The sequence below is a fragment of the Bufo bufo genome, chromosome 10, assembly GCF_905171765.1.
Source record: "Bufo bufo chromosome 10, aBufBuf1.1, whole genome shotgun sequence".
Taxonomy (NCBI): Eukaryota; Metazoa; Chordata; class Amphibia; order Anura; family Bufonidae; genus Bufo; species Bufo bufo.
This window is the reverse complement of record NC_053398.1, coordinates 9,394,034-9,409,158: the sequence shown is the minus strand read 5'-3', so window position 1 is coordinate 9,409,158 and position 15,125 is coordinate 9,394,034. Positions and strand designations below refer to the sequence as shown.

The 15,125-nt window shown below is 49.3% G+C and overlaps 2 protein-coding genes across 3 annotated transcripts in view; one reads left to right on the top strand and one right to left on the bottom strand.

Moving 5' to 3' along the window:
- Positions 1 to 7,805, top strand: LOC120980590 (small VCP interacting protein). The gene is made up of 4 exons (XM_040409764.1): positions 1 to 164; positions 2,446 to 2,496; positions 3,858 to 3,983; positions 7,189 to 7,805. Exons 1-4 carry the CDS (start codon positions 102 to 104, stop codon positions 7,201 to 7,203), a joined length of 255 nt encoding a protein of 84 aa, XP_040265698.1. The 5' UTR covers positions 1 to 101; the 3' UTR covers positions 7,204 to 7,805.
- A 1,411-nt stretch (positions 7,806 to 9,216) lies between these two features.
- GAS2 (growth arrest specific 2) overlaps positions 9,217 to 15,125 on the bottom strand; it is a 60,321-nt gene continuing 54,412 nt past the window's right edge. For both annotated transcript variants that reach the window (XM_040409763.1, XM_040409762.1), the window contains exon 8: positions 9,217 to 10,311. In XM_040409763.1, the coding sequence (XP_040265697.1) occupies positions 10,093 to 10,311 (219 nt within the window). In that variant the 3' untranslated portion in view covers positions 9,217 to 10,092. The remainder of the gene's footprint in view (positions 10,312 to 15,125) is intronic.

Sequence of the window (15,125 nt, the reverse complement as noted above, 5' to 3'; positions counted from 1 at the left end):
TAGTCACCACCACAGCAGCTGCCGCTCGTTGTTATTGTGGATTTTCCCTGTTCTCCACCCCTTGTCCCTGCAGGAGAGCTGAGGACTGGGAGCTGCCAGGGATGGGGCTGTGTCTGCCGTGTCTGGGGGGAGCTGCTGACGATGTGGTGGAGACCCCTGATCCTGTGAGTAGGGGACCCTCCCTGGGTGTGGGGGCGGGGCACAGGTGACAGCAAAGGGCAGATTTATCTGCTGAGGGGAAACTATAGGAAATCCTGCAAATTTTACATTTTTTTTCTTTATTGTTTTCTCACAAAATGTAGGAATTTACATTTTTTAGCAAAAACTTTTTTTTTTGCTGGTCTCATGGGGTAAATTATCGGTTATTACTGCTGTGAAGATGTTAACGTCGATGGTTGTTTTATCACTGGAAATCCGGTAAACTGTCTCGAAGAATTTATCGTGTCGCCATGAGGCGCACTGTCCAGGATGACGGGGTCACTTACCGCCTTTATATTACGCCAAAACAGGGCTTGTCCCAGAGATTACTGGGTCAGTGGAAATGGCGTATAGGTGCCGGTCATGTGACCCCCGCTCGTGGTCTGTGCACCGCCCTCTGTATGGACGTGTAAAGGTCCGGGCACAGCGGATATGGGGGGCTGTGGCCCTCGCCTGTGTGTCAGCGGACAGGGCGGGGGTTCAGTTCTTGTTGCCTAGTTACATGCGCAGTATGGCTGCCAGAGCTCCGTCCTGAAGCTGATCCATTATGTATGAGGATTGTTTTGTGTTACACGTATGTTACACGGGGACCAGCATTGCCCCCTGGTGTAACTCCTCTCTGGATGGAGATGCCCCCTAGAGTAACTCCTCTCTTGATGGAGATGCCCCCTGGAGTAACTCCTCTCTTGATGGAGATGCCCCCTGGAGTAACTCCTCTCTTGATGGAGATGCCCCCTGGAGTAACTCCTCTCTTGATGGAGATGCCCCCTGGAGTAACTCCTCTCTTGATGGAGGTGCCCCCTGGAGTAACTCCTCTCTGGATGGAGGTGCCCCCCGGTGTAACTCCTCTCTGGATGGAGGTGCCCCCCGGTGTAACTCCTCTCTGGATGGAGGTGCCCCCCGGTGTAACTCCTCTCTGGATGGAGGTGCCCCCCGGTGTAACTCCTCTCTGGATGGAGGTGCCCCCGGGTGTAACTCCTCTCTGGATGGAGGTGCCCCCCGGTGTAACTCCTCTCTGGATGGAGGTGCCCCCCGGTGTAACTCCTCTCTGGATGGAGGTGCCCCCCGGTGTAACTCCTCTCTGGATGGAGGTGCCCCCGGGTGTAACTCCTCTCTTGATGGAGGTGCCCCCCGGTGTAACTCCTCTCTTGATGGAGGTGCCCCCCGGTGTAACTCCTCTCTTGATGGAGGTGCCCCCCGGTGTAACTCCTCTCTTGATGGAGGTGCCCCCCGGTGTAACTCCTCTCTGGATGGAGGTGCCCCCCGGTGTAACTCCTCTCTTGATGGAGGTGCCCCCCGGTGTAACTCCTCTCTTGATGGAGGTGCCCCCCGGTGTAACTCCTCTCTTGATGGAGGTGCCCCCCGGTGTAACTCCTCTCTTGATGGAGGTGCCCCCCGGTGTAACTCCTCTCTTGATGGAGGTGCCCCCGGGTGTAACTCCTCTCTTGATGGAGGTGCCCCCGGGTGTAACTCCTCTCTGGATGGAGGTGCCCCCGGGTGTAACTCTTCTCTGGATGGAGGTGCCCCCCGGTGTAACTCCTCTGTTGATGGAGGTGCCCCCCGGTGTAACTCCTCTCTGGATGGAGGTGCCCCCCGGTGTAACTCTTCTCTGGATGGAGGTGCCCCCTGGAGTAACTCCTCTCTGGATGGAGGTGCCCCCCGGTGTAACTCCTCTCTGGATGGAGGTGCCCCCCGGTGTAACTCCTCTCTGGATGGAGGTGCCCCCCGGTGTAACTCCTCTCTGGATGGAGGTGCCCCCCGGTGTAACTCCTCTCTGGATGGAGGTGCCCCCCGGTGTAACTCCTCTCTGGATGGAGGTGCCCCCCGGTGTAACTCCTCTCTGGATGGAGGTGCCCCCCGGTGTAACTCCTCTCTTGATGGAGGTGTCCCTGCCCCATCTGTGGGCTACCTCCCATGATCCCCACCATCCCAAGAGCAAGGGGCCACAGCTGGGGAGACGGACGACCCCTCCATAGAGGTGACTGGGAGGTCAGAGACGGCGCCTGTTTCCGATACTGGTTCATCTCTACGGATGACCCTGGGGCAGAAGCTTATAAATGTAGAGCTGTCACCCGTCACGAGGTGTACAGAGCGCCTCCCAATGGGCGAGCCGCGTGCTGCGGTACCCGCTGTGTGTTCTCCGTATAACCGTCCACGGGGGCGAGCCGCGTCTTGCGGTACCCGCTGTGTGTTCTCCGTATAACCGTCCACGGGATGTTCTTATTTTATTTTTTCTTGTTTCTGCAGGAACTGAAGAGACGACAACTGGCGGAGGCCGCGGAGAAGAGACAGATGGAAGTATGGCCGCCCTGACGTATCTATCCGCTCGCTTTTTAAGAGGGGGACTGATCGCGCCGTCTGGGTCCCCATATACAAAATGGCCGGGGGGCGATCAGACTGCAGCTTTATTTTATTCAATAACGTAGCACCAACATATTCTGTGGCGTCGCACAGCGGCTGCCATCACTCAGAGGTCCTCACAATGTATATTCTTGGGGGAGGGGGGTTATCAAAACTGGTGTAAAGGAAAATAGGCTGTTGCCCATAGCAACCAATCAGAGCAATCCTTACATTTTCCAGAGGAGCTCTGAAAATGAAAGCACCATTCTGATTGGCTCTAGGCAGCAGTTCTGATAAATCTTGTGTGAGGAATCCCAGCAGGACCCCGGCAGTGCTGTAAAGTCTTTATTTAAAGGGACGTTTACTAGAATTAAAGGGATTGGCCCATCTCATACATTGCTAGGATATGCCCCCAATGCATATCCTAGGTGGGACCTGCACCTATCTGTAGAATGGAGCCCACAAAGTGAAGGATCACGTATGCGTGGCTGCCCTCTATTAATTTCTATGGGGGTGCCGAAAATAAGCAAGCGCTGGCTCGGCTACTTCCGTCATCCCCATAGAAGTGAATGGAGCGGCGGCCGTGCTTGCGCGGTGCGCTTCCATTCATTTTTATTGGGCTTCTGAAAATAGCCGAGTGCGCCGCTCGGCTATTTTCGGCACTGCCATAGGAATAATCAGAGGGCGGCCGCGCATACGTGATCCACTCTCCTTCACTTTGCAGGCTCCATTCTAGAGAGAGGTGCAGGTCTCGCCACTGTCAGACATTGGGGGCATATCCTAGCGATATGCCCCAAATGTCCAAGATGGGACGACCCCTTTAAGGCTAGGGCTCCAGGCCAACACTGCAAGTAGAATGCAGTATATATGTATTTTATAATGGGACCCTGTGGGAGACATGTGCCGCTATCCTCCATATAGTGGCATCCTGACACAGTCTACACGGAGCTATGGCGCCGACCCAGTCCTGAGGCTTGGGAGGGGGCTTCCTGGCACAGGCTGAGGGTCTTCATGGCTGCGGGAGGAGGGCAGATGCACTGCTGACAATGTTAGGGGGATGTTGTAATGAGGGGTGCTGTTATCATCTGTCTTGGTGGTAGGGGGTGGGCACTGGATATGCTGAGGGTGTCCTTGCCCCCCTATTAAATATTACGCTGAAGTCAGAATCCGGCACCGGCCCATCAATCATTCGTCCTTCAGGCACTAATAGTGGGAGTACATAATCTGACAACTTTTTCCCCAATAGTTTATGTTGTCATTGGGGGAGACCTCCTTCATATATTGTTTAACCCTTTATTAACTCTTTGTCCTCCGCGCAGGCGTCGTCCCGGGGAATAAAGAACCCAACATCAGTGGAGCAAAAGAAGAAGAAGAAGGAAGAAGTCGACACCATGATGGCCACCTCGGCCCCCGCTGGTGGTGGTGGGGCCGGTGGAGGACTTCGGGTAGGTAGACGTAATCTGAATTCAGGTACGCCATAGTCGGGGTGGATTACTTCTGTGTGTTCCAGTTGTCTCCTGATGATAAGCGGTGCCATTAGTGCTTGGCTGACGCTTATCTTCAGAGGGCAGCATGGTGCAGAGAAGTGGCAGGAGCTGCTTCCCTTCCTCCATTCTTCCCGACAACTCATGTGTTTCTCAGCAGAGGGCGACGCTGAGCACGGCAGGAAGAGATTGTAGAATCTAAGCTCCATCCCGAGGCCTGATGGGAGTTGTAATGCGAGAATTTGGCAGAATCACTTGGATTTTTTTCCCCAATATTTAAAAAAAATGAAGCAGGAATTATACAGTAAAGATGCGTCTCCCTGGCTCACAGTCACTTCATGTCTCACGGACCGCCACTCTATTTGCAGTGTCAATACTGTACAGGGGTAGACTCACATTTCCAGTTAGACTGATTTTAAACAGAAAACGTATTGGGTAAAATATAAAAAAAAAAATTGTGGAAGGAGCAGGGCTCCCAGCAGCACAGAGTATTTCAGGAGAGGAGTGCGATGATCCTGTGGAGGTCACAGGCTGAGAGTTATATAGTGGAAGGAGCGGGGGTCCCCAGCAGCACAGAGGATTTCAGGAGAGGAGTGTTTTGATCATGTGAGAAATCACAGGATAAGAGTTATCTAGTGGAAGGACCAGGGTCCCTAGCAGCACAGAGGATTTCGGGAGATGTGTGTACTGATCTTGTGGAAGTGAGAGTTACATGATAGATGGAGTAGTGTCTTCCAGCAGCACAGAGGATTTCAGCAAAGGAGTATGCTTTCTGATCTTTCGTTGGGGGTGTAGAGGATGACAGGAGGAGTGAGGACAAGGCTGCGTTTGACAATAACGGTGTGGTGATGTGTGCAGGGGGATGCAGACTGAGAGTTACTCAGTGGAAGGAGCAGGGTCCCAGCAGCACAGAGTATTTTTAGGAGAGGACGGTGCTGGTAAATCTGGGGCTGTGAAACCACTTTGTACAGCAGGGGGCAGCAGCAGGTGATCTGTGATGCTGACTGCAGTGGTCGGGATCTGCTGTAGATGTAAGAGGGTTTGTATTCTGCTGAACCGTTTTTGGGGTGCATATAATTTTCTTATATTAACTGTTTCTGTGGGAGTGGAAAAAAAATCAACAATTCCAGCATTTTTTAGCGTTATAAATTTTGCACCGTTCACCGTGCTTTCATTCTGTGGGGCGGTATATTTGCGCCAATACTGAATATGCATATTTTGTTTGTGTATATAGTTGTGTTCGCAGGGGGCTGTTAAACCAGTTAGATGTTATTGACTGCAGCATCTAAAGGGTTAAACGGCCAGGAGAGCAGGTAACGTCGAACCTGGCCGTTGCGGCGGGCGTCTGGCTGTACATCACCCGCTGCGGATAGTGCGGGCACTGCTTGCACCATCCAGTGAACCTAACTCTGTGCCCAGAGGGAAGGCACCGCTATAATGGAGGTACAGTTACACCCGAATTCAGGAGGGGGTTGTAGAAATCCTGCAGAGGACACATCCTGTTTATAAGGGCGGGGCTTGGTCAGTGGGGTGGAGCCTATCACGTCTGGAGACCGAGCAGTGGGGGGAGAGCTCCTGCTCTGTCCAGTTGCCTTACAGCCAGAAAAAGAGGTCTGATCTGAGGTTTGTGAAAGGAAGGGGAGGAGGTGGCTGATTTTGTGCAATGAGTTGGCGTAGAATCAGAAGAGGGGACAATTTTTTTATTTTATTTTTTGTAATTGCAGTTTTTGCTTCTCAGCATGACTAAAGCTTTATGCTGTAAGAGGCGTCTACAGTCTAGGACCAGAACCTGCGCAATCAGATCAACGTACTGGCCGTTTCTCCCCCCATTTTCTCAGTTGACCGTCATTCCTGGCTGCTGACACCAGGTGGCGATAGAGATTTATCTGCGCAGATCGATAGATCTTGGCCGTACATAACATATAATAGTCACGAGGAAACTCATGACACGTTCGGCGAGATGAATGACCTTTTGTACGCCGCCTTATCTGCCGCAGGATGGATTTTACAGCTCGCATTCTTCAGGGATGTAGCTGTTAATGCCGCAGCGTTCACCCACGCCCACGCTTCCGATTCTGTGCCACTTTACGGACACTCATGGCTGCGATCAGCTGGTGCCATCCTATCCTCTGCACCCTCATGAACAGGCAGCACTATATAATATTGTACAATCTATATAAATATAGGCACCTTTGTGTGGATCCAAATCGCCAAATGTACACACCTGGGGGAGGGGGAACGCAGATCTTTTTGTCACTTTTTACTGTGTGGCACAATTAAAAACCTTGTTTATACAAGAAACAACGCCTCCATTGTCCACTGGTGGCATCTGGTATTGCATCTTGTATTGGTCCTGTGCATTCGAAAGCAGATTAGGCGCAGTACCAAATTGATACTAGAGGGGCGCTGTGTCTGGGAAAAATGCTAACCCTTAGTTTTTCCCCTGAGGACTGTCTCACCTGAGACATGAGCCCTTGGCAGCCGAAGATGATGCCCTTGGTCCCATCAGTCTCTGTTCCACATTCCCGCACCTTTGTAATATGCAAATGAGCCCTTAAGGAGCAATGAGGGCGGTGCCGTTGCACCTTGCTGTTCCCAGAGGCTCTGCTCCCTCCTCTTCAAGCTACGCCTCCACTGTTAGGACTGACGGGCCAGGCAGTGACTTCCGACACCTGGCCCTGAAGTCTGGCGCAGTAAAGAGATTGAGATTGCCCATCTGCCAGGCGGTCTCCATCTCTTTACTGCACAAGCGCTGCCGCAAGACTTCAGGACCAGCCGTGAATATGTTTTCACTGCCTGCCCTGTCCTAGAATGAAGGAGGAGGAGGGGAGCCTCTGGGAGCACAGCACCGCCCTCATTGCTCCTAGAGGCTCATTTGCATTTTACAAAACTGCAATTTTATTGGGAATGCGGCACCGCCCTCGTTGCTCCTAGAGGCTCATTTGCATATTTTAAAAGTGCAACTTTCTCTGGAATGCGGGAACGGATGGACCCAATAGCATCATTTTCAGCTGTCAAGGGCTCATGTCTCAGGTGAGACTGTTTTAGGTCCAGGTTTCTGATGACCCTTAAGGTGCAGTTTTTTTTCTGTTGGAGCAGACTTTATTGTACATGAGATATGTCATCCACTTTCTGATGATTTTAAGGCCTCCGTCTTTCTCTCCAGTGGCAGGTCGGCTAAGGATCTTCAAGGCGCGGAAGACAGCAGCCCGATTGCAGACACAATACATGGAAACCTTCTGTTGTCTGGCTTTTGCTATTTGCATTCGTGGATCCAGAAGAAGTCTGTGCAGTCACTGGTTCTAGTCCGATTCTTGCAGTATTCGGCATTTGAAGCTGGAGGAGATTTTGCAGAGGGTTCCGGGATCTAATATGTAGTGACTTGCAGTGCCATTCTTAATATTTGCAAAAAAGTCAGTTAAAACATTTTGTCTTGTGCAACCTTCCCCCCCCCCTCACCTCGAACACATAATAGGCAGTATTATTGACGAGGATGATGCAGTCTGTCAACTTACCAGCGAATGGCAGCACTGAGGCATGAGGCACAGAGCGCCTTGTGTCACAGAGGTGTCACCAGCGTGTAAGCAATTGATGGGCTGAATAAGGATTCACCCTAAGAATGTCCGCTCCCAATGCATCATGGGAGTTAAAGGCATTTCCTGTATGATTCGTGTCGTGTCTGGTTGTGGCTGTGGCGGGGAGGGGCTTTCATATTTGTCAAATTGTATGTTAATGATTTTATTTAGGTCAAATTCATTATATTAAAATAACCTTTGATTTAAAGAAGCGGAGTCCGTTCTTATCGTTATTCATTTCTGCAGAATATGAACGTACCCTTAAAGAGAAGGGCCCCCCTTTTGACCTTTACAGTGGCGAGAGCTTCATTTTACTGATGCAGAACTCCAAACTGTGTAGACATTGTTACATGATAACATTCTAGTTACCTGCAGCCACCACTAGAGGGAGCTCTCTGCATACAGCTCTATTATTGAGGCAGTGAGCTCCCTCTAGTGGTGGCTCCAGGCAGATGATGCTTGAACTTTATGTATTAAAAGAAGTACGCCAGTTTTCCATTGTACAGAAGCCATAATTGTATCAGTTTTCAGTGGGCAGGGCTTAACAGAGGGGGCGTGGTTTCCGGACAGATTTCTTCCATAAAATGTCGCTTATCAGTTGTAATAAGTCAATAATGGCCAACAAGCAGGGAGAGAAAACAGGTCAAAAATTGACTATGACTACGTCAAAGGGGCAAGTGACGCACCCCTATGTGGGACCTCATGTTGCCCTTGGTAACCCATGAGATTCCAGCTTTCACTTTACCACAGCGCTTCTGATCCACTCGGTTGCCATGGGCGACACTGACCCTTTAGGCCAGAGCAGTTTTTGTCCTGAGGAGTTGCAACCAATCAGATCACAGCCTCTTTTGATTGGTTGCTGCCAAACACGCCTCTTGTACGAACAACCAATCGGACACGTGGAATCTTTGTATTCAAAAGAATCGAACTTTATCAAATTTAGCCATTAGACATTACAGAATACGCTATAAAACAGCCCAAAGCAAACCAGCGCGTGAGGAGACAAAAAAACACTAGAAAAATAGAAAAGTTGGGACGTCGAGGTTCTCGCAATTCAGGGTTTTTTTATACAGGGAGGAACAGAACAATCAGAATACAAGAGAGACGGAGGACGAATCACACAATTCAATGTTTGGATGGAAAATCACAAATATTAAGAATCTTCCCCCAAAAAATATATATATAAAAAAAAATCCCCAATGTCGTCTTCTGTCAGGTTCCTGCAGCAATAAACATCGGGCCAGAGCCCCCACTGGCATAGTTGCCAACCATCCCAAATCTGCAGGGACTGTCCTGGCAAATTCGGGGCAGGGCTAATGATAACACTGCCCGTCAGTGGGCGTTTCCTTGCAGAGTTGGGGCGTTCCCAGGGGCAGAATTTTGGATGCCCAGATTTTAAATTTTTTACTCTGGTCGCCCCCCCCCCCCCCCTCAGGCATGACTACAGCGGGGGGAGGGGTGTGTGAATGGAGCGGTGGTTTCTGCACTGCGATGCCCACTCTCCGTGGAGGTAAACTTACATAAAGCTGCCCTTTAGTCATTCATGACTCCCCCCACCCTCACCCCGTCACTACGTTTTGCAGAAAGTAGAGTCGGCGGTCTGGATCGGTTCTCGCGGCAACATTGCAAATAGTCAAGATTACAAACCTCCCACTGTTTTGTGCCTACAGCTTCAATGCGTCTCCACGGCAACAGACTACGAGCAAACCCTGCGTAGTCAGATCCTGCAGAAAGATGCAGAATTAGGCTACACGGCTAGTCTGTTACCATGGACATGCCTGAGTCTGCAAAGGAGCTGCAAACACAAAACGGTAAGGGATTTGTAATCAAAATTACATGTAATAAAAAATTTTTTTTTGCATTCTAGATGCATTGGACCAAACCCCCCCCCCCCCATTTGTGGACTTACCCTTTAAGAATGTAAGTTCTACTACAGGGCAAGGGCCAAACCGATGGGTCTTTAGGTTTATGGGCGGGGCTTATAGTCATGAGCTAATGAGTATAACAGGGATGGCCAACCTGCCGCTCTCCAGCTGGTGTAAAACTACAACTCCCACCATGCCCTGCTGTAGGTGGATAGCTCTAGGCAGTCTGGGCATGCTGGGAGTTGTAGTTTTGCAACAGCTGGAGAGCCTCAGGTTGGCCATCCCTGGACTACAGTAATCCATTAGATGGGGTTTCACCCCTACACCCCGTTCTCTGAATGGGACGGAAAGGAAGCATGTGGGCGTCTACAGCAGCGGGGGGCATTGGGCACTGCCCTAATACCCCCGGTCTGAGGGGTAAGATACAATCACCCGCACCCACATAGGCCTACTTTTAGAAAACCAAAAATCCTATAGTTTATGGAAAAACTATTTTGGGTAGCTCAGATGAAAGCCACGGAGAAGTAAAAGGAGGGTAGAGGCGACTCCGAGCGCGGCGTCTTGTGAGGTGCAGTGAGGGCTTCTTCAGGATGACCCGGGACTCTGACGTGGGGGGTGCACCGCGTGGCCTCACTTGATCTCCCTTTTGGATTTGTAATGGGCGGAGACCACTAAATAGGTATCGGGGCTCATATCTTTGATGGTGGGAGACTTGTTCTGGACCGGAGAGGTTTTTCCGTCCACGCGGGATATTTGCAGCATTCTGCAGGGGTCGTGTTTGAGCAGATACCCGGCGAACGTCTCCCATCCTCCGCCGACGCGAACCATCACGTGCTTGTTGTGGAGCATCTGGAGAGAAGCAGAAACAGATTAGGAAAAATTGTAGTCACGTCGATTCCAAGAGCAAAGTCGGTCACCGCTGACCAGGGCTGCCAACCACCGTTTTTAGTTTTTTTTCTGGATAACCTATCCCAAAATCACGGACAGACAAAATCTTTTTACGGACAAATTGGAAAACCATAATGAATGATAAAGATTATAAGGATACTTGGATACTGGAAAAAAGTTTCCTATTTTTTACAGACTGTCCAGAAATTTCTGTACCGTTGGCAACTCTGACACAGGCGGCGAGGTGACTGTCGCCGTTCTTAAAGGGGTTTCCTAAGATTAAAAAAACAAACGCTGCTCCACCGTCCGGTGTCTGCTACTGCGGCTCAGCTGCATTGAAGTGAATGGGGCTGAGAGACTGGACCGGGTTGGCTCTGATTTTGGATTTTTTTTTAACCCTTGATGTAATGTACATGGTTTGATCCCCCAAGAACAGCGGTGAAGGGTAGCAACAACTGTTCTAACCAGGATTTTGGCTTTGGGCTCATGCAGACCAATGTAGGGTTCAGTGCCTGTACTGCAGCCGTGGACCCTTTGACTTCAATGGGTCCACGATCCACAAGATATGGTCAAAGAGGAAGTGTCCTATCTTTTGCCGGAGCGGAGGCACATATCGGAAGCCCACCGGAAACGCTACGAAAGTGCTTCCTTGGGGCGTCCGATCTGTGCCTCTGCATCGCAAAACATAAGACATGTCCTATCTTTTGCCTTATCTTGTCGATCACAGACAAATTCAAGTCAATGGGTCCAGAGCACGAAGTGGAAACGTCCGGCGCCCGTGCATTGCGGACCGGAGCGCCTTACGGTCGTGTGCATGAGCCCTTAGGAGATCATATCACTGTCTTGTCTTATGTTAAACAGATGCTGCAATGGATGCCATACAGTGACATCCGTCATCATAGAGTCCCATTGTAATATAAAAGTATACATTAACGTATGTGATAGATAGATAGATATGAGATAGATAATGAGATAGATATATATGAGAGATAGATGATGATAGATATGAGAGAGATAGATATGAGAGATAGATAATATGAGATAGATGATAGATAGATAGATGATGATAGATATGAGATAGATCAGGGACGCTCAACCTGCGGCTCTCCAGCTGTTGTAAAACTACAACTCCCACCATGCCCTGCTGCAGGCTGATAGCTGTAGACTGTCTGGGAATGCTGGGAGTTGTAGTTTTGCAACAGCTGGAGGGCCGCAGGTTGAGCACGCCTGAGATAGATGATAGATAGATAGATAATATGAGATCGATATTCTCATCACTATAATAGGTAAGTCGTTTCGCTCTTGTCGTCACGGATCACCTTTATCATTGGTATCTTAATAAATTAATCGGATCGAGCGCCGTTTTCGCTCCCTAGCTGCTGCTGCAGCAGCGAGTGCCGGGAACCTCAGCGAGCGCCTCTTCAGCCTTGCTGCACGTAGCCTTGAGGATGAATTGGTTTCCATGACAACGGAGGGTCGGCCGAAGACTTGTAGATTATTTATGAGAATAAAACGCAGGCAGAACAATTTGTAATCCTGCGGCGTGTTTTCTGCGCTGTCCAAAAAACACCATTTGCCGCAGTTCTCATTAAATTAAAAAAAAAGGTGTGAGATGAGAGGGATTCTGAATGTTGATTGAAAAAAAACAAAAAACCTGCGCAACATTGTAATCTATGGGGGAATCGGGCGGTGTGAAATCAGGGACATTTCCGGGCATCAATTCCAGGTAGGGGGCCTTTTATGACTGCGGCCACCCGTACAGCTCCTTTCTGGATGGCACTGCCTCCCAAAATATATCACAATATAGTGACCACATAACACTATCAGGCACAGATCCAACAGAGATACATTGGGAAATATTGCATTTTCCCCACTGGCCACTAGAGGGCACACGGTAAGCAGAATCTGTTAGGTCTCACTTTCCAGCTGTGCTGTGCAGCCTGAAGTGAGTTATCCAGTAACGGGCAGGGTTATGAGGACTGATAACGGATCTGCGGGAGACTAGATGGGCAGGCACGGACAACCCTTTTCTGATTGGGGTGGGGGGGGATAATGACTTTGGTCATATGTATTGTGCATGCGCCACCCCTGCAGTCTGCTGAGCCGATCCCCACAGAGCCCTATGAGCAGACATACCATGGTGGGCCCAGTAGGTAGGCACCTAATGCCGCCTGTCTATTTGATTGATGTGAATGGACACTGTGTAATACCTCATCTGTCCTGTGGAGGCGCTGCAGGGAAACAGAACACTTACTGCCAGGTTTCCTCAGAGCTGATCGCTGGGGGTCTCAGCAAGAGGACCCTTTATAATCGGCTTACTGCCAAGAGACCCTTCTAACAAATAGAGATTGTCCAAAGCGGAGCTCCCCTTTAATAAAAGGGCCATTTTGCACGATAAATGGGTCCTGCTCTTGTAGCTCTTTGCACTTTTTGCCAGTTCATGTTTATTTATATAAGTACTACTACTCCTAACGTGCTGCCGCTGTATGATGGCTGTATTTTGGGCTATTATTGGGTTACGGTGCGCCGCGCCGCCCTCGTCTGATGTCACACGAGATGAAATCTATATTACATTTTCACAATTTATAAGGAGTATATTAAAGCCGGCGGCGCTGCGCTGGAATTCAGGCGGGAGCTTAAGAACAATTATAGAGCGCCGAGCCTCGGAGAAATCCCATCATCCGCAGGTGACCTTTCCTAATAGAACATCTGATTATCCTCATGTCAATGTCATATGGAGCCGGGTACTGTATCTGTGCCGAACGAAGGCACCGCCAAGATTATGGGACGCCCCCCAAATCCAAAATCCTATCACTAAGGATCATCTGGGGTTAAACGGGTTCAATGATTTTGCAAAAATCCAGAGCATAATCCTTGTAAAAATGAAAAGTTCTATAATTTAGGGCTCATGCACACGGACTTATTTTTTTCCGTGTCTGTTCCATTTTTTTGTTTTCCTATGCGGAACCATTCACTTCAATGGGGCCACAAAAAAACAGAAATGACTCTGTGTGCATTCTGTGTCCGCAAGGTGAGACTGTTCTATTAGGGGCCGGCCCTTCCATTCCGCAAAATGCGGAATGCACACGGCCGGTATCTGTGTTTTGCGGATCACAAAAACATGAGCCCTTAGTAACAGACTTTGTGTTTCCATTTCTCACCATCTCTGCTTGCTGTCAGTGGATGAGAACACTCTTGTGTGCATACAAAGCCTGAAAACCTGTATGGACCAAATACTTATCACAGCTGAAGGTTTGTTACAATGGTATGCAGCCTAGAGAATCCTATGTGAGATAAACACATCAGCTGAACGAGTCCTGAGAGTCCGTTACAATGTGTGAGTGCGGATGATATGTATCATTACGGGGGCGGCGCTGATTAGCTGGACCTGACTGGATACAATTGTAACCGACTTTATTCCGTCTGAATCTGAACAAGAATGTTCACTGACACAAGCAGAGATCTTGAAAGTGAGGAGGAATTGAAACATAAAGGGCAGCAGAAAGTTGCAGAGCTTTTGACTGTACAGCGATAAAGATGAAGTTTTGTTTTGTATCCAGTCTAGAGATAATTACAGAAGCAGCACCAAACTCTCTCTGATAGTTTGTTACAATGTATCAGTGCAGGTATTGCAGATATTTACTTTATTATTATTATTATTATTTGTGTTTGCAGAGCGCTGTTGCATTTTGTTTGTTTTTGCTTTTGTGCTTCCAGCCATGGCGACGCGCACCTGCGCATCGGGATGTGCGGACTGACCCCCCCCCCCCCCCCCCGATTGAATTCAAGAATAGGCATTTCTATTATGGGGGGCCCATTCAGTTCCACAAATTGTGGCAACCGTGTTTTGCGGATCCACAATTAGCAGACGGAAAAAACACGGCGCGGTTGTGTGCAGGTAGGCTAAAGCTGTAGCCTGCCCTCCCTGCATTTATTGGAGGCCGTTTGGCACCAGGAGAGGTGTAATATAGTGTGGGCTCAGCATGCATGTGGAACCTGCATTCCCTGAATATAATGGAGTCCAGTATGGCACCAGAGGATGAAGTATTTAGTGTAGGTTCCTGCCCTAAAGAGATCGCCTTGTAGTGTTGGAGGACAGGCACAAATACTTTGTACTAAATGTATTTGCCAAGAATCTCACATTTGCAACATACATTTTAAATCCAGAAGAGGAACAGCGTGCTGGATTTCATTATAACCGGCACAGCCGGGTAGAGCCATGCGATGGGATCTGACGGGGACACGGACAGTTTCTGGATTTCATCCAGACATTCTGCCGGATCCCATTATAGTCAATGAGGCCCGGCCCGGTGGTGGTGAAATCCAGCTGGCTGTTCCTCTCCCGGATTTAAAAACAGAGGTGAAGGTAGCCTTAGCTCACAGAATATTATCAAGGCTGAATACAATTGTAGCAAACCTTCAGCTCGGAAAAGTATGCTTAGGGAGATTTTTTCTTTTCTTTCTAAATCTAAACAAGAATGTTTACTGACAGCAAGCAGAGATCTTAAAAAGAGAGGTCGAGAGATAATGTAGTGACTTCTCCAAGCATAGGGGGTCAAGTCATTCTCCAACGTGAAGACCCCACAGACAGCATCCAAGATCTCAGCTTCCTCGACCCATGGGAGTCTGAGCAAAGAGGAGGGAGTTAAAGGGGTATCCCAGCCGTAAACACTATAGTAGAATGATCCAATGTTAAATCTAATAATATCCAACACGGCTGAGCTAATTCCCCGTCTGCATGGGCCCTGCAGCCCCTGTGCATATTGGATATTTGC